We start from the raw sequence: 27,951 nt of genomic DNA, 5'->3' as shown, positions 1-27,951 counted from the left end.
CCTGGAAGATGTACTGAGCTAAATTGCCAAATTAAAGAATAGTAAATCACCTGGACAGGATAGCATACATCCAAGGGTACTCAAAGCAGTGGCGTACCAAGGGGGGGTGGTGGGGGCGGTCCGCCCTGGGTGCACGCCGCTGGGGGGGGTGCCCACGCGCCAGTCAGCTTCATTCGTTTCCATGCTCCCTCTGCCCCGGAACAGGAAGTAACCTGTTCCCCGGAACAGGAAGTAACCTGTTCCGGGGCAGAGGGAGCATGAAAACAATCGAAGCTGACCAGCGCGCGGCACCCCCCCAGCGGCGTGCACCCGGGGGGGGTTCTTTCGCCAGGGTGGGTGGGTGTCCTTTCGCCGGGGGGGGGGGGGGCCGCGCTGCACTGGGGGAGGGGCACTGCACCCGGGGTTGGGGCGCATCGGCGATCCGCCCCGGGTCTCAGCCCCCCTAGGAACGCCACTGACACAAAGAACTCAAACATGAAATTGCTGATCTGCTGTTAGTAATATGTAACCTGTTCTTAAAATTGTCCACAGTAACTGAAGATTGCAGGGTGGCAATTATGCATGTTTAGTGTTCAGGGCCTTCAAAAACTTTGTCGTTTAATGGGGAAATGTATACCTCCAACATTCCATGTTATTACTTTAATGGCTATCACCAAGTGGAATGGACCAAACCAAAGATGAAAAGGCATAAGTAGAAACTCCAAAAGGGTATCCCAGCCTACACCATCCCAGAAAAAAAAAGCACAATCCCTGCTCTCCTAGACCACCCGCTCCACAAAGGTCTCCTATAGAACCAATATAAAGAAAAACTTAGTTCCCTATCAGAGCCCCCCCTGTATGTCCCCCACTCACAACCAAGTCTGCCAAAGCCCCACCCCTCCCCGCACCCCTTCCTAGTCCTTACTAATAACTAACACACACAAGTGTGTAACATCCAACTGGGTCCCAACATCCCCCAAACCAATAGTAAAAGAACAAACTTCCCAGAATAAACTGAATAACAACAGCAACAGCCCAAGTGAACCCTAGAGCCAACGAGAGAAGGAAAAATTCTAGACTTGGTCCTTAGTGGAGCGCATGATCTGGTGAGGGACGTTATGGTACTGGGGCCGCTTGATCAGTTTTGATATCAACCTTGAAGTAACTATACACAGGAAGTCAAATACATTAGCGTTTAACTTTAAAAAAGGAGACTATGATAAAATGAGAAGAACGGTGGAAAAAAAACTTAGGGGGACAACTGAGAGGGTAAAAATTGTACAATTGAAAATCCAGATACACAATATCAACCGGCTCCCCTTTGTCCACATGTTTGTTTACTCCTTCAAAGAATTGAAGTAAATTGGTTAGGTAAGATTTCCCCACACAAAAGCCGTGCTGACTTGGTCTCTGTAATCCATGTCCTTGGATGTGCTCTGTAATTTTGTTTTTAATAATAGCCTCTACCATTTTCCCCGGCACCGACGTCAGACTCACCGGTCTATAATTTCCCAAATCTCCCCTGGAACCTTTTTTGAAAATTGGCGTTACATTGGCCACCCTCCAATCTTCCGGTACCACGCTCGATTTTAAGAATAAATTGCATATCATTAACAGTAGCTCCGCAAGCTCATTTTTCAGTTCTATCAGTACTCTAGTATGAATACCATCCGGTCCAGGAGATTTGCTACTCTTCAGTTTGCTGAACTGCCCCATTACGTCCTCCAGGTTTACCGTGAAGTCAGTAAGTTTCTCCGACTCGTCTGCTTGAAATACCATTTCCGACACCGGTATCCCACCCAAATCTTCCTCGGTGAAGAACGAAGCAAAGAATTCATTCAATCTCTCGGCTACGTCTTTGTCTTCCTTCTCTTGTCAGCTCCTGCACCAGCAGCTCCATAAAGCTGTCCTTGATTTCATCAAGGAATTGTACCTCTCTAGCATGTCCCGATGTTACATTTACCCAGCAGTGGCGTAGCCAGACCTAACATTTTGGGTGGGCCCAGAGCTAATATGGGTGGGCACTATGTATATGGGTGTGAGTAGTGTTTCTTGGGACACTCCTAAATAATGCCTTAGAGTGCACTTGATGACAGCTTTTTAATAAACAGTCTGCCCAGCAGTTGTCCTGCATCAACATAAACCATATACATACTTGGAACCTATGTTGCAAACCTTAATACCACCAGTTCTGAACACACAAATACCAATAACAGCACCTTTAAAAACGCAGCAGTGAATATACACAACAGCAATGTGTTCCATTGGAACAAAACAGACAAGTCAGACTGATACAGATCCCATTCAAACCATATGCAAGCAGAATCTCTCACCTGGATCACATTCAGAACACAGATTAACCCTCATCAATTGAGAATAGAGGACAAAAATTTTGAAATTGGCCTGTAGCTCAGAATCAGCCTTGCCCTTCCCTACCCCTATCCCTCTCTGTAGCCCAGCATCAGCCCTACCCTTCCCCCCCCCCCCCCAATCATCCCTGTAGCCATCTCCCCTCCCCCCAACCCTGATGCACATCGGAATAAAATATAAAACCCACCAACATTTATATTTAATGTTGGTGGGTTTCTCGGTAGGGGGTGGTCTCTGCAGTGCCCAAGTTTTTTAAAGAAGTTTTATATATGAAAACTTTTTTTAACGTTCTTGGCACTACAGAGCCCACCCCCACCCAGAAACCCACCAACATTAAATACACAACATTTTTGTTTAAACCTGGTATTACACAAATTAAAACATTTTTGTTACCTGGTCTTGAGATTCCTATAGAGATCTATTGCCCCCGATGAGTGTGCACCTGGGATTCCAGGTTCTAGGAGTTCACTGCTCAGTCACTCTATGTCTGCCTGGTAGGGGGGGGGGGGGGGGAGAAACCCGAGTCCTGGAAGATCAGTGTGCATGGGCCTCAGGGGAGACATCCGGTGAGTGAATGGGCCGCAGGGGGGGCAGGCTGTGTGTGCACCAGCTGTGGAGGAGGGGCAGGCTCTGTGTGACTGAGCTGCAGGGAGCAGACTTTATGTGAGAGTGGGACAGGCTAGCAATCAGCATGCAGGAGCAGCCTTGATGACAGCAGATTATAGCCCCATACCAGAACAGGTCTCCCAGCCCCCGCTGCCTGACGCCGCCCCGATAGGATCCGAATTACTGAAGCTATTCATCTCCAATCACCCCATCCTTTCCCTGAGCCTGAAGATAAACTCAGCAGGGAGACAGGAGACTGTTAGGCTGATTCAATCGCAGCTCAGTTGCAGGCTGTTCAATCGCCTCTCCGTAGTTAGATGTCATCAGTGCAGATAAACTCAGCAGGGAGACAGTAGGCAGGTAGGTGGAAGTCAGGCTGGTCAGACAGCGTTGTAGCCAGGAGATAGGGCCTGTCGGACAGCATTAGAGCCAGGAGACAGGAGGGAAACTCGGGCCGTTTTTAGTCTCGGTGCTGATTGACTCAGGGAGAGCCCGATGGAATAATGAGAGTCAGACGAGGAAACAGAGTGAGCTGCTGAAAAGACAGGCACCGATTGGCTGTCAGAGTGGGCGGGCCTGTGCTGAGATTGGGTGGGCCCACCCCCACCCGTAGCTACGCCCCTGTTACCCAGTCTATATTTGGATAATTGAAGTCACCCATTATTATCACATTGCCCATTTTATTTGCGTCTCCGATTTCTTTTATCATTAAACACTTGAAAAATTACGACCATTGGACGTTCATCCACCTATCGCTGAGGGCCCACCCTATGGGCTCTTTCCACCCTGAATGGCCCAGCAGCTGACAGGAGCCATTTTTCCAACAGTACCTTCAAGTCTCTTTTCAAAACGGTCTCTGGCAGACCGATGAGCCTTAAATTGTTCCTCCTTGCACGGTTCTCTAAGTCCTCCACCTTGGCTTCCAGATCATTGAGTCAACAGAACACATGCTGATGCTCTGTATCAATAGCCTGCACCGTGTCCTCCAGCATTGCCACATGTTGTTGCACTGATATGCCGCTCCATCCCATCCAGTTTATCCAGGATTAGCTGGAGTTACTTGCCTACAGTATGTTCCACCGCGGCTCTCACTTCCACGGTAATCTCTGTGGTCCAGCATGGGCTTGCTATGGGCAAAGATTGTCTGCCATCATAGATTCACGAGCCTTCCCTTTCTCCCTCTCTGTTTTCGCTGTTTTGGTTGCCATCCGTCCTCTGCGCAAACCCGCTTTAAGAGCAGAAGCAGAACATCAAGCAGAGTGTTCGTGGGAGGGTAGGGGCAAAACAAACAAGGAATAAGCTGATGATGAGTGCAGATAGGAAGGGGCTATCGGGAGCAGCAAAACTACATTGTCTACTGCTCCATGACCGTGACCCAACCCAGAAGTCAACCACAATAAAATTTAAAGAGCTCTCTTGCTTCTGTTAGAAGCCAATGGAGACAAACATAATAATGAGAAATGTGATCTGATTTTAAAAGTGAAAAGATCAGCCTGACCACTATATTTTGAATTGTTTGAAGTTATTTGAGGATACCCTCAAATAACAATGCCAATAAATCAGATTACAATAATCAAGTTGAGTTTGGCCTCATTCCCTGTTCCCTGCAAACGCCTCTCTGGTACTATGTAAGCCACATTGAGCCTACAAATAGGTGGGAAAATGTGGGATACAGATGTAACAAATAAATAAATTTCACACTTGTGATTATTCCAGGTTTAATTGTGGGATTTTTTAAAGAATTTGTTGAAATGTATTCCTTGCAAATATTTAATAAACTATTAGTTTAACCTTAGAAAACTGAATCCAGGATAAAAAGTGCCTTCCCGAGTGGCATAATTTATTCCAATATTAATGTGAAATTTTTTTCTTCAGATTTCATCTAGTGTGAACTAGAGTTGTGCACATCAATGAGTTTTCATTTTGGATATATTTTGGCAGACTCTATTCCATCCAAATGTCATTTTGTTTGGATTTTTTAACAATTTGCAAATTACGTGTACTAAAATGAAATGAAACTAAAAACATGTTGCCATGACTTTTTTTTTTAGTTTTTTCTGAAATTTAACAAAATGAGCCTGCTTTTTTCATTTGTTATTTTGTTTTGAAACAAACATATTTCCTATTGAAGTAGAGAAGTGTGTGGATGCAGAATAATTGTGATGCTACATCAAGGATGGGGGGAGATAGAGGGTACTTGGCTGTGATACAGTATAATTCTTTTTTCTCTCTTCTAGCCTGGCTGCTTGAAGAAGGTGCAGGCAATAAGCTGGTACCTAGATGAGAAGAATCTTGCTCAGGTTTCTGCCAATCTGCTGGATTTTGAGACCACTGGCTTGCATGGAGTATATGAGGAAGTCTGCAAGGAAGCCAAAGTAAGAAGCCAGTAATTATTATTTATAAGTACGTGGGAAGCAGCAGTGGATGATTAGCATCATACCATTTGTAGAATGGGGCAGAAATTAAGAGCCTCAGTATTCCTGCTGGTTGTTTGGAGGATGACAGGATTAATCACAGCTTCCCGTCTACTAATAGATGGCAATCCTAATCATAACAGGCCAGTGCTGGGGAGGGATTAAAGGATGGGTTTGTAGGATTAAGATTTGGTTTCCATGAGTTGTGAAATGCAAATTGAGTCATGGATACTGATTCCACTAAGCTGTAACTGGATAGATAAAAACATAAGAACATAAGCATTGCCGTACTGGGACAGAATGAAGGTCCATCAAGCCCAGCATCCTGTTTCCAATAGTGGCCAATCCAGGTTACAAGTACCTGTCAAGATCCAAAAACAGTACAATACATTTTATACTGCTAATCCAAGAAATAAGCAGTAGATTTTCGCCAAGTCCATCCTAATAATGGCTTATGGACTTTTCTTATAGGAAGTTAGCCAAGCCTTTTTTAAACCCCGCTAAGCAAAATGCTTTCACATTCTTTGGCAATGAATTCCAGAGTTTAATTACACATTGAATGAATAAATATTTTTTTCCAATTTACTACTTTGTAGCTTCATTGCTCGCCCCCTAGTCCTAGTATTTGTGGATTGAGTAAACAAGTGATTCACGTCTATCCGTTCCACTTCCATTATTTTATAGACCTCTAACATATCTCCTCTTAGCTGTCTTTTCTCCAGCCGAAGAGCCCTAGCCACTTTACCCTTTTCTCATAGGGAAGTCGTCTCATCCCCTTTATCATTTTGGTCACCCTTCTTTATACCTTTTCTAATTCCACTATATCTTTTTTGAGATGCGGTGACCAGAATTGCACACAGTATTTGAGGTGTGGTCATACCATGGAGCAATACAGAGCAATACATCCTCATTTTTGTTTTCCATTTCTTTCCTAATAATACCTAACATTCTACTTGCTGCCGTTGCGCACTGAGAAGAGGGTTTCAAAGTATCATCGACGATGACACCTAGATCCTGTTTCTGGATGGTGACTTCTAATGTGGAACCTTGCATCACGTAGCTATAGTTTAAATTCCTCTTTCCCATATGCATCACTTTGCACTTGCTCACATTAAATATCATCTGCCATTTGGATGCCCAGTCTCATAAGGTCCTCTTGTAATTTTTCATAATCCTCTTGTGATTTAACAACTTTGAATAACTTTGTGTCACCAGCAAATTGTATAATTATGGTACAGCCAGAGACCCCTCCACTGGAATGGTGGCGGGCCCAGTCATAGAGCTCAGGCCATTACAGACCTTGGCTGAGTCAGAAATCTGATGGCTGACATAACTGGGAGCTTACTGGAAAAGTATGGCCTAGTTGGTAGCCCAGATTGAGGCCTAAAAAGTTAGGTCAATAGATATGGAAACAAAATGGAGGATTTCAGCACAAAATGGAAGCCCGTATCTGTTACAAAGTGGAATTTTCTCTAATGTAAGTTAGAAAAACAAGTTGAGAAATGAGTGAGTCATACCAGGTGCAGAGAAAATAGGGAACTAGCTGTTCCAGAGAGGAGGGAGACTTTCCTGTGAGCAGGGTCTTGCTTAAGATTTGTGGTCAAGCGAGCTAAAGACAAAACCATGTTAGCAAGATAGAAGCTACTCATTAGCATGAGCCAATCAGTGACAACCATGACATTAGCATAGATCCAATCAGGTATATCTACTGTCATATTACCCATATCCTGAGGGCACCTATAAAAATCAGGGTAGTTCCTGGTTTAAGTTAGAGAGAAAAGGGTTGCCACTCTCTCTCCAAGGGAAACCAATGTGTCCAGCAGAATTGACAAACTACCTAATTGCTTTCCCTTGTAAAACCTCTAATTGGTAAAAGAAATTATAAAAGATTAGCAAATAATTAACACCTGTTTGCAACTTATTATATTCCTATAATTAATTGATTGTACATGCCTGTTGTCAATCACTGATTTGACTTATACCTTGGCAAATAAACTCCTTATCCCAAATGATGATTTGTGGGCTTCAATTAATGATGAAAGGCTGTAAGTATAAATGCTTTTGCTGTATCAGGCTATCATTCGCTGCATTGTATAACCTGTAGCTTAAATCCAGTTTGTCATAAGGCTGGTATCTATTCCTTGCCAGTGCTGAGAGGCGGACTAATGCGGGTCCCTTAGACCTAACGTCTCCCTCAGTGGCAATTCCTTTTAGAACTTCACAACACCTTGATTACCCCAGTACTAATGCTATTTAGAGATGGAGTCAGATTTAGGTCACTCCAGCCTTCTTGGGGGGGCCCGGGACCCCTCAATTCACAACATTGGTGACCCAGCGTTAGATTTAAACACGCCACCCGAATTTTTGTCAAAGTGGGTGTTGATTATAGCTCTTGACTAAAATTCTGTTGTATTATCTTCCAATTGATTGCTGTCCCTCATAGAGATCCGGGCTCATTTCCTCTGTGCTGTACTTAAACCTCCGAGAGGTACTTAACCTCTACCTTTCATGCTCTCTGATTCTGTTTAAATCTTACAATTCTTTGCCAGCTTTCTAGCTGTACGTTGGCATTTCCTGCTTCACATTTAAAACTGCGTAGTAAGTCTTGCTTCCTTATCTTTCTGTTACTGCCAGGCTCTATGGGCACTCTTCCCCCCCCCCCTTTTCGTTCCTGTCATACAGCTTTATACTTGATAAACCACATTTATTTCTATGCCTGCCTGCTTTGGAAACCCCCGTCTGAAACTTTTATGATATTATAAATCTCCACTTGAGAAGTCCCGGTCTGTATTCCGTCTCTGTTCCCCGTAGCCACTTTAGCTGCACTTCCGGGTTTAATTTTCGCTGCATAGCATAATTTTTGGCTGAATTTATAAACTGCTGTTTTATTTTTGCTTTCTAAAACGTGTTCTGAGACTTTCAGAATTAAAATGCTTATTTGGCAATCTAATCAGTTGCCCGGTTTTGTTAAAACTCAGAAACAAATTTTGTTTTTACGCTGCAAGAGACAGCCTGGTAGATCTTATCGTGTTCCACAATGTGGTTATAAAGTTTTAAAAGTTTGCTTCTTTTTCCTTAATAGAGTAGTTCTCGATACTAAATTCTTATCTCTATTTCTCCTGCGTAGTTTTTTTTGATACTATCCTGAGAGCCTCCCTCTGTGGCTGCATATGTGAATTTTTTCTCTCCTCCCTCTCTATAACCCCCTACCCCTCCTGTTGGAGACTGTAAGTTTCTCTGTTTTCAGTACTAACATTACTTTTAAAGTTTTTTTTTTTCCAAAGCTGCCTCCAACATTCACTTATTGAACTTTCCCGTACTGCCAGTTATGTTTCTTTTTTGTCTAAACATTATTTGGGTATATTAAACTTGCTGCGACATTTTTTTTCACTTCCCTTTTCTCGTAGAAACTGTTTCTAAGATGTTCATTATTGCTTGGCAACAGTTTCCGCTGCTTGTTTCCTGTTTCACTGAATCTGAATCTATTGGCAGTCTGTCATTTTTCTTTGAGACTTCAATGCTAGAATAGCAGTACTCACTATTGTATTTAGATTTGTTTGCCAAGCTGCAAAGTTTTTTTTCTTTCCTTATCTTTCCTAAATAGTTTTCTTCTTTTACTACAGGTATAACTGCTGAATGATTTATCTTGTACTGTTGCCCTTGCATTGCAAGCTTTCTTATTGTTACTGTTCCGCTCTAATGCTTTGAGTTTCCTTTTCCTGGTTTGTTGAGTGGAAAATATATTGTCTAGTGAATGATGACGTGAAATTTTTTCACATTTTTTTTTTTGTTCTGGCTAAGTGTTCCACCTAATGCTCTTTTATGGTTGTACCTTTCCTGATGAGCTTACATTTTTTTTTGTTTACTTTAAATATTTATTTCCTCTTATTCTTTTATTTTACCACCACTAAAGTAGGCTCTTCCCTGGGACATGCTATATTTTTTATTATTTTCTTAGGTACCTGTGTCACGCTATACCATTGGCTTTGATATCGATGCCTGGGGCTTACCCCATCTGAGGGTCACTGACCTTTCGATGGATATGACGGTATCTCAATTGTTAGATTTGAGCAGCATTCCATTCCATTTTCGGAGTGGCCTGCTTCCACTATTCGGGATTATTGCCCACATAGGAGTTACCTAGTACAGATGAGTGCGGGGAGCAAATAAAGAGATGTCTAACGCCTCTACGTTGCCCATTTGGACTTGTGACTCGGGCATTTGAAATTTTATGAAGGTTAGTTGTAGACGCTGAGGACTCCTAACCAGATTTTAAATTTTGGATTGGCTAAATTTAGGTTAGTTGTAGAAGCTGATGACTCCTAACCTGGATCCATGGGGGGGTTAGTTGTAGAAGCTGATGACTCCTACCCAGCGGAGACCCCTTGGACCGTTGTCCTTCGACTATGGGAAACTTTCTTTCCGCGTTTCCTATATTCTTTTAGGGGTAGTAGCAACCCCCTCTTTTGGGGTTCTATCATTTGAGAGCTGAATTACTCGTGGCCAATAGAAGCTGTTGAATACTCTTGGAGGACAGTAGAAGCAGCTGTATACTCCTGTCCTTAGAAGCCTACCCCGGGGGACAATTATTTTAGATTGAGTGTATAAATATATAATAGCTGAACTAGGTAGTTCTTCACTTATACACTGACTCTCTAGGTACCTTTCTGTTTGTAGTTTTGTCTTTCTTTCTTTTAATGTCACTAGTGGTCAAAGCGTGGAGCTTCTCCGCCAATTAGTAATTTTTTTTTTGATCCCTATGTTGGAGTAACATTAGCAATGCGTGAGTATGATGTGTTATGTCTCTGCATGTTTTACTATCAGATATCATTGCATGTTTTGTACCTGTTAGCACTTATCATTTCTAGGTCTCCTTGTTATCCCTGAAGCTGCCTTTGAACCACTGACCTTGTACCAGGTTCTAGGTCTGGTCAATATAATATATATTACTACTCTAGTTCATTTTTCTATAGCAGATACAGGTCTGAAGCTTATTTGTAGACCACTTGCTCACTAGGTCCCGTTATTATACATATTGGGTGATATTGTTCACTACCCATTTGTCATATCTCCTCTCCGCATCCAAACACCAGATACTGGTGATCTGACATCTATTCAGATCTCTGGTAGGACTTTCCATCCGAACAGACCTTTCTATTTTGCGGTTGACCTCCTATGCCACCGAGAGTTCGGAAGGGCATGAGTGATCCCGCCAACTGTTCTCTTTCTTAATTGATTTTCTGCGCTGGAGATTACATTGCAGGAATCGTGAGTATATTTTAATTTAGTTGTATGTGTTGCTATTGAGCTTGCCGTTATATACTTTCATGGCTGTTGGATTAGCTCTAATTTAAATGTTTTATTTTACCAAATTTAGGATTAAGATTTTGTCCTCAATACACAAGGGACACAGCTGTATGTGGGACATAACTGTGTAGGTGTAGGAGTGTGGTTTTCCTTTTCTATTCTGTCTGTGTGCTGTGACTTGGTGATTGGCTACTGGAATATTATTTTTATATTTTTGTTTTTGGAAACCCTAAACAATTCCTTAACCGTGCACAATTCCAATGATTGGTTTTGAACTACATTAGAAATATTTTGCTTCCTCTTCTGAGCTTTAAGTTTTCTACGTATTAGGATTAGGTTACAGTTTTAAGTTTTACGTCTATATGTTCCTGTGTGTCCTGTGATAATGGCAATAAATTACACCAGCTAATATTAAGGAATCATTTCTTTAGTTTTAAATTAGTGCTTTAAGGTTACTCTGCGAGAATTGCCTATCAACTGCAGTGGTAGTAAATCTCAAAGGAATGTTTTTGTGTCCAGGATTGTATATATTTTCATTTAAGCAATGTTTGTTTGATTTGTGACGTGATGTTGAAATACCTGATTGTTTTGATTTGATGGTAAATTGCTTTCACTAGAAATGCAAGCACTTTTAGTTCTAGTAGATATACATAAATTAAGGGTTTTACGATAATTATCTTTGTTAGCTCCGGACTCACATCCGGATTCTAATCTGGATAGACATATATACCGGAACATACTTGTCATATGACAGACTTCTTAGTAAAAGAGTCCACTTACAGTTTTAATTTATAGGGTGTGCGTCCGTGTATGTGTTTCTTTGAAAATTGCCATAATTATTCAGATATTTCCTATGAGAGGTTCTATATTATATGCCCTCTAAAACACAGTGTTTATTTGTGACGTTGTTTTAAAAATAACTAGTGCTGATGTCACTTCCTGGCTCTCTATTGGGATGTGTTCCGTAAGAATGAATTAACTGTTTAATTTTTTCTTTTCACGTCTTTGTCTACTCCTCTCAAACTTCCTTCCCTGCCTCTTAAAGATTTATAGTTTTTAAGATATATTATTGTATAGAATTCCAGCATTTTTGGTTCTCAGACCTCAAATGGCTCAGTTTAGATTTCATTTCCGCTTCCATAATACTACAGTGCCTGTCCTATTACCTATGCAATAGGGTTTAAAGATTAACCCTTGCATAACATAACTAACTGGTAAATCAGAATTAAAGAAATTCAGGTTGCTATTATTTCAGAGCTATGTTCAGATAAGACTAGCTACAATTGTCAATTTCCTCTTTATTGAGAACCGTACCTCTGGTAGCAGATAAAGTAATAACCTTCTTTTCCTCCTTTTTCCTCTCCTGAAGTATTAATTCTATGAAGACTAATCACACCAGCATGAAGTTTTAATACGAAAACTTGAACTTACAGTTTTTATTTTGATGTATAGCCCTATTTTCAGTCACCATAATATCCAATGCTTGCAGTGAGCAGTAAACTCAAATTAGACACAGGAAGCACCGTTATTTCTTGATTTCCTTAGGACCGAATGGCAGAGATTAACCCTTGTAGTTCTTATTTTCTCTTAAGTTCATTACAAAAGCTTTGAACTCAGTATATGATACAGGAATTCATTACGTGTTTCAGATTTTTAATAACTAGATGGGTTATTCTATGATTCTGTGTTATCCTTGCTACTCTTTGTTTAGAATTCAATTTATAATGTAGGCTTACAAGCTGTTCCATTTATCATACTGGTCTGTATGAACATATCCTAATGGTCCATTGTGTGCATTTATTGACTTAATAAGATTTGTGATTATATCCTTGATTTTTGAATTTTACTAAAATGTTTTAAGAAATCCTCCTACTTGTCTCCTGCGTATAAAGCGGCTCATTCATTAAAGAACTGTGTTCCATTTTTAAAGGCCCGTGGTGCTGTTTTTTTTGTTTGAAAGCATAGAAAGGATCAGTTTCGAATTTAATATAATTTTCATTTTCCAAATTGGCTCTGAACTATTACAGAGGACTATAGGTTATTGTCCTTCTCATTTGACCTATTTCAACCTTGTAAAGGTCACGTGAGGAGGCCTCATAGAAATATATAGTTTTTACATTTCTGATATTGGTTTTTCTCTATCTCTCTAAATATCATATTAAAGGCTGCTGTATTTTCCTGGAGCAGACTCTGACCACAATGTTTCCTCAGACTCTGCTGACTTCCTGTGCCAGCAAAATCTAATCTACAGAGAGAGAAAAATTGTTTTCTACTTGTAACTTGTGATTTTATATATTGAGACTATGCTCCACCTACTGGTGCCCCAAGGAACTAACAATGCATTCTTTGACTTTTCTTTCTAATGGTCCTGTGCTGAGATTTGACTATTAGATATTACTTCTTATATCAGCTCTATTTATTAAGTTCTGTAGGTTGAATGAAGACTGAAAATTCAATTCCTGATCTACCGCCTCTATTCCAGTTTGGTACTTCTGCTAACACTGACCTCTGGCAAGAAAAAGAAGCGCTAACTTCTCCAATGAGAATTTTCTTTTGTCCAAATGATGTCATTAATTTAGACCTTCTTGGTTATGCTCTTAAATATTCTGCTGTATTAAATATTTTTGCAGGCTCATCTGTTCCAGAACCTACATGGCACTTTACGTATGTGCTCTCTATTACAACAGACAGCGACCATGATTCTAGAAGATACTTCCATCACCTGGACTAGTTATGAATTTCAACTTTCTGCACATTAGTCTTCTGCTTTGACTATGACTATTTCCTAAGCTACCCTTCTTTTTGAATCATCTAACTCGTAAGTCCTGCTGGCCTCCTGCAGCTGAGGGCCCAACCCTTGGTGAATGGTAGTCATCGCGGGTGAAGATTCCATACCTATTGGCGATAGATTGCAACGCATTGCCTGTGTCTTTTGACTATTTTTGTGCACCATATTCCTGACCCTACATACATCAATAACTTGAACAAGCATCATCCCAAAATTTTAATTTTTATTGTTTTTTTTTGGTACCCTTTTCTTTTGTTCCATATATTTACCTATTGTTATTTGATCATCTCTTAGTAGTAATTACCAATCTGTCTTGCATATTATGCAAGCCAGAAGTGGGGATACATTCTGCAAATCCCAATTCCTAGTATTAAGACTGTCACTTCTACTGATTCCTTGCCCAAGTTGCTGTGAAAATCCAGCCCTGTTAGATCTTCCAGATCTTCATCCAGATTCTTCAGCGCTTCCACCGCCTGAACCATGATCGATGAAAGAGAATTCAGAACTGATACTTCATTTGAGATTTACAGTTGCTGTTTATGGACATTATAGACTCATATTTTGTTTTATTTCCAGTTTAGCCATAATCCTGATCGAAAAGTTCAATTTTATTTTGTTTTTGTGTTATTCCCTTTCTAGCTAATGACACACTCTCTATTATGAATGGACAGTCAGAATTGGACTATAATTGTCTTTATTTTCTCTTGTTGTATTGGTTTTGAAACTCTTTTCTGCCATTTCTGTTTATGTAATTTAAATGGAAGTTGATATTGCTCAGACACAGGGGTAACATCAAACCCTAATACTGACTAAGATATCATAATGTAGGTGTAAACCCTGTTAGTATCAACCAGTTATGCATTTGTTTAACTTTGGTGTAGGCTTACTTAAGCTGCATGTCTTTCTGTAGGTTTGACTAAGCTCCAAGTGGGGTAACGGATATATAAATGCTTCCTATACTTCCAGGTCATTATGCATATGTCAAGATCCAAGCATGACCTTTGTTAATATAAATTTTCCTAGGATTGACCATTTTTTGCTGTATGAGGCAACCTCATACTTGCTATCCACTTTTTAGTGCTCATGATTGGATGCCAATGATGAGTAATAGTAAGGTCCAGGAATTCCGACCTGTTTAAGGATTCTGAATACCTACAACCTAAAACAGCCTGCAAACAGAGTACTAACCATATATTTGTTGAGCCCATAACAATGCTTAATCGAAACCACTGTTCCTTCCCAAGACCACTGAGATAGATACATTGGATTATCTCCCCATGCACTATGCAACAGATACAATAGAAGCCATAGAAAGATCTGAAAGTGTTTATTAGTATGATCCATCTGAAATTGCTATTACCTCAAGAGGGGTGACATCAGGATTAAGGCCCAAGGGGTTGGGTAATATAACGGGAATTCCATAAGCCCCAAATAATATATCACCTGAGAATGAAGTTTCCTATCTTGCACCATACTTTCTAGCAATTTGTAAGACCAAAACTCGCCCCCTCGTTTGATAGCTTGCCACCTTCTGGAATGGATGATGACAAGCTTGACGAGCTTTGTGTTACCCCTCCCCAGAGGGGGTGACAAGTGGGGAATGTATAATTATGGTACAGCCAGAGACCCCTCCACTGGAATGGTGGCGGGCCCAGTCATAGAGCTCAGGCCATTACAGACCTTGGCTGAGTCAGAAATCTGATGGCTGACATAACTGGGAGCTTACTGGAAAAGTATGGCCTAGTTGGTAGCCCAGATTGAGGCCTAAAAAGTTAGGTCAATAGATATGGAAACAAAATGGAGGATTTCAGCACAAAATGGAAGCCTGTATCTGTTACAAAGTGGAATTTTCTCTAATGTAAGTTAGAAAAACAAGTTGAGAAATGAGTGAGTCATACCAGGTGCAGAGAAAATAGGGAACTAGCTGTTCCAGAGAGGAGGGAGACTTTCCTGTGAGCAGGGTCTTGCTTAAGATTTGTGGTCAAGCGAGCTAAAGACAAAACCATGTTAGCAAGATAGAAGCTACTCATTAGCATGAGCCAATCAGTGACAACCATGACATTAGCATAGATCAAATCAGGTATATCTACTGTCATATTACCCATATCCTGAGGGCACCTATAAAAATCAGGGTAGTTCCTGGTTTAAGTTAGAGAGAAAAGGGTTGCCACTCTCTCTCCAAGGGAAACCAATGTGTTTCACTAGTTACTCCCATCTCTAGATCAGAGATGTAGCCAGACTTCGGTGGGAGGAGGGTCCAGAGCTCGAGGTTAGGGGGGACATTTTAGCCCCTCCCCATGCCGCTGACATCCCCTGCCACTTTTGACCCCACAGCGCCGCCACCCCTCCCCCATCCATTTTGACCCCCCTCCCACCGCTGCCAACCCTCCCCCGCCACCGCCAGGTACCTTTGCTGGTGGAGGACTTCATCTGGCGGGGGTTGGTGACCCCTACCAGCAAAGGTACCTGACGATAGTGGAGGGGGAGGGTTGGCGGTGGCGGGGGGGGGGGGGGTGAAAGCAGGGGGGCCAGGGCTAAATCTGCGGGGGCCCATGCCCCTGTGGTCCCACCTAGCTACGCCCCTGCTCTAGATCATTTATAAATATGTTAAAAAGCAACGGTCCTAGCACAGACCCCTAGGGAACCCCACTATCTACCCTTCTCCATTGAGAATACTGACCATTTTACCCTACTCTCTGTTTTCTATCTTTTAACCAATTTTTAATCTACATTAGGACACTACCTCCTATCCCATGACTCTCCAATTTCTTCTGGAGTCCTTTCATGAAGTACTTTGTCAAATGCCTTTTCAAAAACCAGATACACAATATTGACCAGCTCATCTTTATCCAAATGTTTGTTCGCCTCTTCAAAGAAATGTAATAGATTGGTATGGCAAAATTTCCCTTCACTAAATCCATGTTAGCTTTGTCTTATTAATCCATGCTTTTGAATACGCTCTGTAATTTTGTTCTATATAATATTCTCTACCATTTTGCCCGGCACCAATGTCAGCCTCACCGGTCTATAATTTTACTGATTACCTCTGGAGCCTTTTTTTAAAAACTGGCGTTAAATTGGCCACCCTCCAATCTTCCAGGAACCATGCTTGATTTTAAAGATGAAAGGGAAATGGGACTTGATATACTGCCTTTCGGAGGTTTTTGCAACTACATTCAAAGCGGTTTACATATATTCAGGTACTTATTTTTGTACCAGGGGCAATGGAGGGTTAAGTGACTTGCCCAGAGTCACAAGGAGCTACAGTGGGAATTGAACTCAGTTCCCCAGGATCAAAGTCCACTGCACTAACCACTAGGCTCAGTGGTGTGCTGGAGCAGGCTCTCACAGGCTCTCGAGAGCCGTTTGTTAAGTTTTTAAGAATTTTGGGAGCCGGTTCTCCATGGCTACTTTAACAAATGGATCCCAAAATGTGGGCTTGGGCCCCTCCTGAATTCTCTTTTACTTTGCTGGCGAGAGAGAGCCCCCTGTTAACAATTTGCCAGCACACCCCTGACTAGGCTACTCCTCCAATCCTGAATGAGATATTATTAGCAATAGTTCTGCAAGTTCAGTTTTCACTTCTGTCAGTACTCTGGGATGAATACCATCCAGGTGATTTGCTACTCTTCAATTTGTCAAATTGCGCCATTACATCTTCCAGGTTTACAGAGATTTCATTCAGTTTCTCTGATTCATCAGCTTTGAATATCTTTTCTGGCACCGGTATCCCTCCCTCATCTTCCTTGGTGAAGACCGAAGCAAAGAATTAATTTAATCTCTCCGATATGGCTTTGCCTTCCTGAATGCCCCTTTTACCCCTCGGTCATCTAGCGGTCCAACTGATTCTTTTGCTGACTTCTTGCTGTTAATATACCTAAAAAAATATTTTACTATGTGTTTTGCCTCCAACGCAATGTTTTTTTCAAAGTCCCTCTTTGCCTTTCTTATCAGTGCTTTGCATTTGATTTGACATTCCTTATGTTGTTTCTTATTATTTTCAGTCGGATCCTTCTTCCATTTTCTGAAGGATTTTCTTTTAGCTGTAACAGCTTCCTTCACCTCATTTTTTAACCATGTCGGCTGTTGTTTGATCTTCCTTCCTCCTTTTTAAATACATGGAATATATTTGGCCTGGGTGTCCAGGATGGTATTTTTGAACAGTATCCATGCCCTCCTTAGTGAACTCCTTTCATTCATTGACAGAGGAGGTATTGTTTTGACAATTTCTTCAACCTATCTGTGGCATTTGACTTGGTTGGCTATAACCTTCTCCTGACCCGGTTATGAAACATTGGTATATTAGGGCAGGTTTAGATTGGTTTGATTCCTATTTGAGAGACCATTCTTTTTTTGTTACTACTTGTTACTACTCCTAACTCAGTCTCCCAGTATTATCGCTTGATTACTGTGTTCCTTAAGGTTCTATCCTGTCACCATTGTTATTCAATATGGGCCCGATATTCAGCTGATAGTGGGCAGTGCTTTTTCTGTCTGCCACCTGGCGTTAAACCTGGGTATTAAATGCCGGGCTGTTTCCAGCGACCGACATTGAATATCTGGGTTTTTAAAAAACTGCTAAAGAGTTATCTGGTTAAGCAAATATTCAGCATGAATTGGTTAACTGTATAGTGGTAAAAGATAGGCCTGCTATTCTTGCAGCCTATTTTAATTGGTGAACATAGCTGGTTAAGTGCTGAATATCCATGCCTAACCAGCTATGTCGTGCGATATATGTAGCTGGTTAGCGGCTAGCTGCTAATCACAGATATTTAGCAGGAGATAACCAGTTATCGCACGCTGAATATCTGCAGTTAGGTGTCAATATCTATTAACCTGTTAGTGGCCATGTTTGGCTGGTTAAATAACTTTGAATATCGGGGAGTATTTTTATAAGTCCATTGGCAATTCTGATCCAATTGTTCAATATTCAATTCTTCATCTATGCAGATAATGTTATTCTGATTTTCTTTACCTCTCCACTCTGCCCTAATTTTATACAGTTATAGAGCTGTTTAGACACTCCTGCTGATTGGTTAATCTCTCAAAAACTCGTTCTAAACCCACCAAAACCACCACATGTTGGTTTTCTGGATTGCTTCCCAAGCATACTCTCATTTCTCATCTTTTCAACCTCCCTATTCCACCTGTTGACTGTTTTCAATACCTAGGTATCATTTTTGAGTCTAAAGTGTCTTTTAAACTACAGATCTCTCAGGTTATCAAATCTGACACAAGGGCCAATTATTCTTGAGGTATTGTGCGAAATCTTAAAGTGAAAAAGTGAGTTTTCAATACAGTCTTAAATTTGGTGAATGATAATTCTGCTCTTATTATAGAAGGAAAACCATTCCAAAGTTTGGGATCCAGAAAAAAAGCTGGCTTTCATGTAGATTTATAATGAGCCTTCTTAACAGGAGGTGGTACTAATTGGTGTGAATTAAGGGATTTAAGAGTATTGGATTGTGAGAGAAGAGAGATATGGAAGTGTTGAGATGCAAAAAAAAGGAGAGACAAAGTAAAATGTGCGATGCTTAGTATTCTCAAGTTGTGTGAACTTAGGGCTGGATAGAACTAGTCGAGACTGCATTGCATTGTTTTTACCGATTTTTTACTCTTTTCTCTGTTCTTTGTTGTGATTGAGTACTTTCCTGCCAAAGTTACGGAGTTCTTGTCTTTGATTTTATTGCTGTACACCACTTTTATCTGCATAGCCTGTAAGGGTGGTATATCAAATCGGAATAAACATTAATATAACATAAACAATTCAGTCCACTTTGCTTTTAGTAAAACAACATTTTTGAAAATGACTGTGCGCTTGTGAGTAATTAATCCAGCACAATTAAAAGGTGTTCAACAACTACACTAGCAGAAATGGAGTGTTCAGTCTGATAAAAAGTTCTTTCAAATTGGGCCGGGTTGCAGTAGTACTGATGCCTTCTGACTGGGTCTCCAGGTTTTGATCAAGGGAATCTCTGAAACACTTAATTTCCATATAGCAAAGAATACTTTACTATCATCATTGTCATTATCAGCTGCACTAGAAGCAGTGCTAATTCATCACTTTCATGTTCATCTTTATCTTAGATATCATTGTCATGCTGTCTGATTACAAAGAAGTTTTCACAAAGTTGGAATCATTGTTGCTGTTCTAGCAATTTTTCATTTGATGGCAAACTCTGTTTTAATATCTTCGAGAACTGATGCAAGAATGTCAAATGTGTGGGAACCCTTCAGTCTTAAAGCTAGACAAGCAGTCTTCCTTTCCAAAGACTCTATCAATCCAGTAGACAGTGACCCCAATGTAAAATTTTCCATGGGATGACCAACAGTCTGTTATGGTAGAGACATATGTCTGTTCACCAAGAATCGGAACCAGCTTCAGCTCCATCTCCACTTTAGCGAACAGACGGATGAACAAATGTTTATAGAAATTAGGAAAACTGGCAAATTGGGCAACTTTATAATAATAGGTGATTTCAATTACCTCAATATTGACTGGATAAATGCTACATCAGGGAGTGCTAGGGAGGTAAAATTCTTAGATGTAATAAATGACTGCTTCTTAGAGCAACAAGAATCAACAAGAAGGGGAGCTATTTTGGATCTAGTCCTTGGTGGAATGCGGGGCATGGTATGAGAGGTAATGGTGTTGGATCTGCTGGGAAACAGTGATCATAACATGATCAAATTTGAGCTGATATCTAGAGTGAAATCACTAAAGGAATCTACTGTAGCAGCATTCAATTTTCAAAACGGTGACTATGACAAAATGAGGAAAATGGTTAAAAAGAAGCTGAAAGGGTTGACCACAAAGGTTAAGACTTTAAATCAGGCATTGACATTGTTTACAAATACCATCATGGAAGCCCAGACCAGATGTATGCCACGTATTAACAAAAGTGGAAAGAGGCTATTAGAGCTAAAAGATCATCCTTCAAAGAATGGAAAAAGGATCCGAATGAAGAAAATAAGAAGCAACATAAGCACTGTCAAGCTAGATGCAAAGCACTGTTAAAGAAGGCTAAAAGAGAATGTGAAGAAAAACTTGACGTGGAGACAAAAACTCATAGTAACACCTTTTTCAGGTACATCAGAAGCAGAAAGCCTGTGAGGAAATCCATGGGACTGTTAGATCATGAAGGAGCAAAAGGGGCACTCAGGGAAGACAAGGCCATAGTGGACAGACTGAATGAATTCTTTGCTTCAGTCTTTATGGCAGAAGATGTAAGAGATCTACCTGTACCGGAAATGGTTTTTAAGGGTGGCAATGCGGAGAAACTGAAAGAAATCTCTGTGAACCTGGAAGATGTACTGAGCCAAATTGACAAGATAAGAGTGATAAATCACCTGGACCAGATGGCATACATCCCAAGGTACTGAAAGAACTCAAACAATGAAATTGCTGATCTGTTAGTGATTTGTAACCGGATGTTAAAATCGTCTGTAGTACCTGAAGTCTGGAGGGTGACCAATGTAACACCGATTTTTAAAAAGGGTTCCAGGGGTGATCCAGGAAGTTACAGACCAGTAAGCCTGACTTCAGTGCCGGGAAAATAGTGAAAAGAATAAAATCATGGAACACACAGACAAACATAATTTATGTTTCAACTTTTTTATTGATATTATATACATATTATCACATCTATAATCCAGGTTCGACAACATGTCTCCCCAATGTTTCCAAACTTACAACTCAGTGATATCATCCATCAACGAACAGTTAAACAGTTTTTTATCCCCTCCTTTACCCCCCCCCCCTTTTCCCCCCCCCTCCCTCCCCCTCCCCTCCCCCTAAGACAGAGATCATTCAAGGGTTTTTTTATCACATTCTATATCCTCCTTAAGTACAAATATATATTCTTGTATCTAACATGTCAAGTTCAAGAGCAGGCTGCGACCACGCGGGCTCAACGTATCTACATAGCTATTCCAAATTTGCATAAAGGCTTTTTTCTTCTTAAGGGATCCCCGCGCCTCTCTGGCTTCCCATGTGGCTAACAAATGAATTTGATTTCTCCATTGCCAGTAGGACGGGGGGTCCGGAGAGACCCATTGTTGTAATATAGTTTTCTTGGCCACTAAACATACTTTCCGACACCAAATCCTTATCCCTTTATCTTTCATCCGAAACCCTGACTGTGTGTCCAGTACATAATGGTCCCAGGACCCTCGTAATACTCGTCCCACTATAGTGGACATATACGACTGTATCCTACTCCAGAAGGCTCTGATCTTTACACATCCCCAAAAGGCATGATACAGCGTGTGTACTGCAGCATTACATTTAACACAACTTGTACTACTTCCAGGGTTTATATGTGCAAGTTGTTGTCTGGAGAAGTAAGCTCTCATAACTCCTCGGTAACCACATTCTCTCAACCTCTCATCCACCGTAAGGGCGGGAATGTTTCTCAAAGTAGCTCTTACATCCCAAGTCTCCAATTTCCCTCCTGATTCCCTTTCCCACTGTTGTTTAATAGACTGAAATTTCTTGGGCATGGATATTAAAGTTAATGCCTTATGTATTGCCGATACTGTCGCCCCAGTAAACTCCAGCTTTTGGAAAAACTCTCGCACTTTCTCTTCCACTTTCATCTGCAGAGCTGGTTGGTCTAAGCTTAGAATATAATGTTTAATTTGGGCGTATGCAAACCTATCTCCCCAATGTGTGCCCAAGCTATTTTGTACCTCCTCAAATTTCATCATCTTCCCTTCCCCATCCAACATGTGTTCTATCCTTGAAATCCCTTGAGCTTCCCACCTACAAAACGCCACATTCTCTCTTCCCGGATCAAAATTCAAGTTACCCCTTATTGACAGTAACCCCGTAATTGTGGCTTTTCCCCCCAAAAGTTTGACAAACCCTCTCCATGTCTCCCTCAATGGCTGTAGCAGCACACACTGCTTGAGGCCTATGGGCAGGCCTCGCCGTTCTTGATGTAGCAATGTTAAAAGGTCGTGAGGAGCAAAGTATTCTAGTTCCATCTCTACCGGAGTGTAATCCTCTGCTTTGTTCACCCAATCCCCTATATGTCTCAATAGACAAGCATTATTATAGCTACGCAGGTCAGGTAAACCTAGTCCCCCACTCTGCCATCCCCCCATCAAAAATTGCATTTGCAATCTGGGTTTTTTCTTTGCCCAGCAAAATTGACTAAAAGCCCTATTAACTTTCTTCAAATCCTTCTGTAAAAGCCGAAGAGGCAGCGTTTGCATGGCATAAAGCCATTTCGGAAAAATCATCATGCGAATTAAATTTATTCTGCCTCTCAGTGATATAGGTAGCCCTACCCAGTTAGCAAGATGTTTCTTCGTGTCTGATAATAGGTTATTTACATTGAGCGTATACAGCTGCGTAGTGTCCATAGTCAGTCTAATCCCTAAGTATTTAAAGGAATCTGTCGCCCAACTCAGGGGAAATCCCTGTCTCCATCCCTGTTTTACTTCTTCTGAGGAAGCTAATGCCTCTGATTTCAAGAGATTCAGTCTAAAGCCTGCGTAGTCCCCATATTCCTCAAACGTTTCCATTAAATTAGGAAGGGAGTTCTGAGGCTCAGTAATCATTACTAGTAGATCGTCTGCAAAAGCTGCTATCTTAAAGGGATATTTACCAATGGGCATCCCTTTTATCAAAGGATTTTCTATGATGGTACGGATCAAAGGATCCAAGGTCAGCACAAAGAGTAATGGGGATAATGGGCATCCCTGTCTGGTACCTCGCCTTATCGGGAAAGTCTCTGTCTCCAACCCATTAACTCGTATTGTTGCCCTCGGGTCGTGATATAAAGCTTTAATTACTGATGTAAAGCGTCCCGTGATTCCATAGCCTTCTAACGTGGCGAAGAGAAACTCCCAGTGCACTCTATCAAACGCTTTTTCTGCGTCAAAGCTGATGAGTAGCGCTGGTGTGTTATTTCTTTTTCTCATCTCTAATGCCCCTAGAATTCGTCTTATATTCTTAACAGATGTCCTTCCTTTTACAAACCCTACTTGTGCCTCATGTATTAGATTTGGCAGCACTTTCGCTAACCGATTTGCCATTATTTTTGCTAACAGTTTCACCTCCACATTTAACAGTGATATCGGTCGATATGATTCCGGTATCTGTGGATCCCTGCCAGGTTTTGGTATCACTGTAATTTGTGCCCTGGAAAGATTTACCGGTAATCTTTCTATATCTATTGTCTTATTAAAGTATTTAGTAAGCGCAGGCGTAATCTTCTCTCTCATAAGTTTATAAAATTCCATGCGCATCCCATCTGGTCCTGGGGCCTTCAACAATTTCCCTCTCGTTATTTCCAAATCTACTTCCTCTTCTTGAATTGGACTGTTCAGCATATCTCTTTCCCTTTGAGTTATACCTGGGAGTTGTAGTGTGTCTAAATAAAGAGAGCCCTGGAGCCCTTGGTCCATTGGTGTTTCATATAATTGTTTATAGAATCTGGCAAAGATTTCACCTATCTTCTCATCCTGCCTTACGATCTGTCCCTGACTATCTCTCATTTGTAGTATCCGCCCATTTTGTGGTTTAGGTCTGGCCAAGCGTGCCAACATGCGCCCTGATTTATTACCATATCTATGTAGTTGGAATCTATAATAGTTTTGCGATTTAGTTGCTCGCATGTGCAGTAATTCATTAAGAGCCACCTGCAATTCCAATAGCTTAGTACGTTGCTCTGGCTGGTTTGTTTTCCCATATGACTGTCTCGCTCTACAGATCATAGAGCTCAATCTTATTATTTCCCTATTTCGGGCCTTTCGTACATGATGTGTATGGCTAATAATTTCGCCCCGAAGAACCGCCTTGGCGGCATCCCAGAACAGTAAGGGGTCAGTCTCGTGTTCCTGGTTTAATATCTTATACTCCTCCCAGCTTTTCTGAAGCTTTTCACCCAGCTGTCTATCTGTAGATAGTTCCAGGGGGAACTGCCAGGATCTTTGTTTGGTGTTTCTATTAGGCATCTCCCATTCCATATATACCCAGGCATGATCTGATATCGTGTATGGTCCTATATTTGTTGTAACCACCTGTCCAAATAAGTCTCTAGTGAGAAGTAAATAGTCTATTCTGGCTTGTGATGCATGTGCGCGAGAATGATGTGTAAAATCTCTCTCTGAGGGGTTAAGCATCCTCCATATGTCTATCAAATCTGCCATTTTCCCCAGTCTTTTTAATCCCTGGTTAGACGCTGTCCCATCCCTCCTCTGTCCTTGGGTACTATCTATCGCTGGTTCCCACACAGTATTAAAGTCTCCACCAACTATTATAGGTAACCCAGCATATTTCATCAGATGGCCTATTATCGAGTTATAAAATTTTTTATCATACTGATTAGGTGCGTATAAGTTGCAGATCACACTCTTCTGTCCATCTACTTCAAGCTCTACTATGACATATCTCCCTCCGGGGTCTATCGTGAGGGGTCTCACTGATGTTGCCACTCCTTTCCGTACTAAAATCGCCACTCCCCCTCTTTTTCCCATCGCATTTGCGGCTATGCAGTCTTGTACCCACCAGGTGCGCAGCTTAGCATGTTCCTCCTTGCTTAAATGTGTCTCTTGTAACAGTGCCACTTCAATTTTATATCTTTGTAATTGCTGTAAAATTTTGGATCTTTTAATGGGTGAGTTGATCCCGCCCACATTCCACGTGATCAACTTAACCATTGAAGCTTAAATTGGTCTTCATCAAATTTTACATAATTTCTTACTCCTAAACCTACCCGGGGGGCATCCCAGCCACTGCCCTCCCGGGACAAATCTTGTGATGTACCCACATATTCATCCATTGTTATTCCTTCCCTCCCTTTTTCTTGGGCCTCTTCCCCTGCAATATCCCCTTGTGTCTCTTTTAGTGTGTCCAGCTCCCTTCTCATTTCCCTCTTCCCTCCCCTATCTTTTTCCCTCCTCCCCTCTACTCCCTCCCGTCCCCTTGCCCCCTCCCCCCCTCTTTTGGCCGTTCCCTGATAGGGAATCCCCACGTATAGGCACCCCCCAACCTCCCTCCCCCTATTCAATGTCTGTTTTGTGTTGTGTCTCCTTATCTTAAAAGAAATAGGGAGATGATAACTTCAACATATTGGTTCTTTAACATTCACAGATATTTTAACTTCAACCCATACTCACACACATTCCTTACTCATTCCATCTCTCAATTCTTCCGGTCTTCATCCAGTCCATAGGCTTGTGCACCAGTTACCCTCCTTCTCTCAAAACTGTTTAACTCTATAACAACTGTAATACCCTCTTCTATTATACTGGCCACTAGCCCATGTACCGATAGTTATCAGGCATAAATGTCTTTATAGTCCACGATAGCTTCTTTCATTATCTCCTGTTATCCTTCTACATTTCTTAATCTGGTACTCCTCCGCTCCGTTGCTCCCCTCCTCCTGTGCCATCTGCTCCACAAAGGCCTTGGCTTCTTCTGGCTTTTCAAAAGTGCGAGTTGTTCCCTCGTGCGTTATCTTTAAATCGCTGGATACATCAGAGTGAAGCGTTTCTTCATTGCAAAAAGTTTTGAGCAGATTGACGAGAAAGCTTTCCTTTTTCCCGCCACTTCCCACTGAGTATCCTGAAAACAGATAATACGTTTGTTTTCAAACATCAGATTTTTTCGCATCCTCGTGAAGCCTGTAAAATCCACTGCTTATGAGCAAAATTTAAGACTTTCAAAATGACCACACGTGGTCTTGAATCCGTATCTCTGCGTGTTCCCAAGCGATGTGCCCTTTCCACTCTCAGTGGGCCTAAATCAGGGGGAATTTCACTTGCTCCTTAACCAGCGTTCCAGAGCTGATGTTAAATCCCTGCCCCCCCAACTTTTCAGGGAGGCCCACCAAACGGAGGTTGTTTCTGCGGGACCTATTTCCAGGTCCTCTATCTTTTGTTCCAAAGTCTCCACTGTTCTAAAAGTGTTTTTTGTGTCTCTTCCACTTCCATTACCCGGTCTTCCACCTCTCCTGTTCTCGTCTGAAGGGGGGCAACACATTCGCTTGTGAGATCTTCCATTCTCGTCTGTAGTATTTCCAATTTCGTAGCAATTGGTGTATCGCCGTTCTAGTAAATCTTCTAAAACCGCTGTCATCTCTGTTGTTTATTTCAGAGACCCAATCGAAGCCACTGTCGGGTCCGCGCTGCTGGATGCGGCGGCCATCTTAAGATCCGTTGTCTTTTTGGCGCAACTTATCTTTCTGTGCTGTTTTAGACGCCATCTCCCTTTTTTTAAGCTATTATTACGTGTCCTTAATCAGCTCCGTTTCCACGTTCCAGGAATGGATTTCAGCTAAGCGGAATCGTTATTCAATGCGCGTGGGGTGAGAGGTCAGGTGCCGGAGAAGCGTTCAGGTGCTACCGCTTTCCCAGCATGGCGTCACGGGTCGACAAACATAATTAATGGAGAGAGTCAGCAATGGGTTCAGCAAGGGAAGCCTTGCCTCATCAATTTGCTTAATTTCTTTGAAGGCATAAATAAATATGTGGATAACTGTGAGCTACTTGATGTAGTGTATCTAGATTTTCAGAAAGCTTTTGACAAAGTTCCTCATGAGAGACTCCTGAAAAAAATTAAAAAGTCTTGAGATAGGAGGCAATGTCCTTTTGTGGGTTAGGAATTGGTTACTGGACAAAAAACAGAGGGTAAGGATGCAAAAAAAAACCCCAAACAAACCCAGAGGGGTAGGGATGCAAAATTAGACCAAGAATATTATAATGCTTTTGTATCGCTCCATGGTGCAACCTCACCTGGAGTATTACGTTCAATTCTGGTCGCCATATCTCAAAAAAGATATAGCGGAATTAGAAAAGGTTCAAAGAACAGCGACCAAAATGATAAAGAGGATGGAACATATGAGGAAAGGCTAAAGAGGTTAGGGCTCTTCAGCTTGGAAAAGAGGCAACTGAGGTCTATAAAATCCTGAGTGGTGTAGAATGGGTAGAATTGAATAGATTTTTCACTCTTTCAAAAAGTGCAAAGACCAGGGGACACTCAATGAAATTACATGGAAATACTTTTAAAACAAATAGGAGAAAATATTTTTTTCACTCAATGAATAGTTACGCTCTGGAACTCGCTGCCGGAGGATGTGATAATGGTAGTTAACGTACCTGGGTTTTATTTAGCTTCTATGACCATCTCTTATGTTCCGATTTGGTTATTAAGATCTTTGAATGACCACCCTTTTGTCCTTCCTAGCCCCTCAAAGGCATATTGGAAATCCACTAGGAGAAGTGCTTTTTACTTTTTAGCTCCTTTTTATGGAACACCCTTTTTACTCTTGTGTTTGGGGACTTATAGGAAGGCCAGCGAGGAGCATGCTGAGCAGCCGCACATAACATGGCGGCTGCCGCACGGCAGCTCCCTGGCCGGAGCAACCCTTCCCTTCTGGCTTCCCCATCGACGGTCTGGATGACGCGGCAGGAGATCCTGCCTGCTGTTGGTTGGGAGGCCGGAAGGGGGCGGGGCTGCAGCGGGAGCCCATGCAC

At 41.5% G+C, this 27,951-nt stretch overlaps 1 protein-coding gene across 6 annotated transcripts in view; it reads left to right on the top strand.

The window, feature by feature from the left end:
• The window catches only part of FTCD (formimidoyltransferase cyclodeaminase), a 1,011,684-nt gene that overhangs the window by 365,999 nt on the left and 617,734 nt on the right, over window positions 1-27,951 (top strand). For all 6 annotated transcript variants that reach the window (XM_030210600.1, XM_030210602.1, XM_030210603.1 and 3 more), the window contains exon 7: window positions 5,193-5,330. In XM_030210600.1, the coding sequence (XP_030066460.1) occupies window positions 5,193-5,330 (138 nt within the window). The remainder of the gene's footprint in view (window positions 1-5,192; window positions 5,331-27,951) is intronic.

The sequence above is a fragment of the Microcaecilia unicolor genome, chromosome 7 (genome assembly GCF_901765095.1).
Source record: "Microcaecilia unicolor chromosome 7, aMicUni1.1, whole genome shotgun sequence".
Taxonomy (NCBI): Eukaryota; Metazoa; Chordata; class Amphibia; order Gymnophiona; family Siphonopidae; genus Microcaecilia; species Microcaecilia unicolor.
The sequence above is the reverse complement of the archived record's forward strand: the minus strand, read 5'-3'. Positions and strand labels throughout refer to the sequence as shown.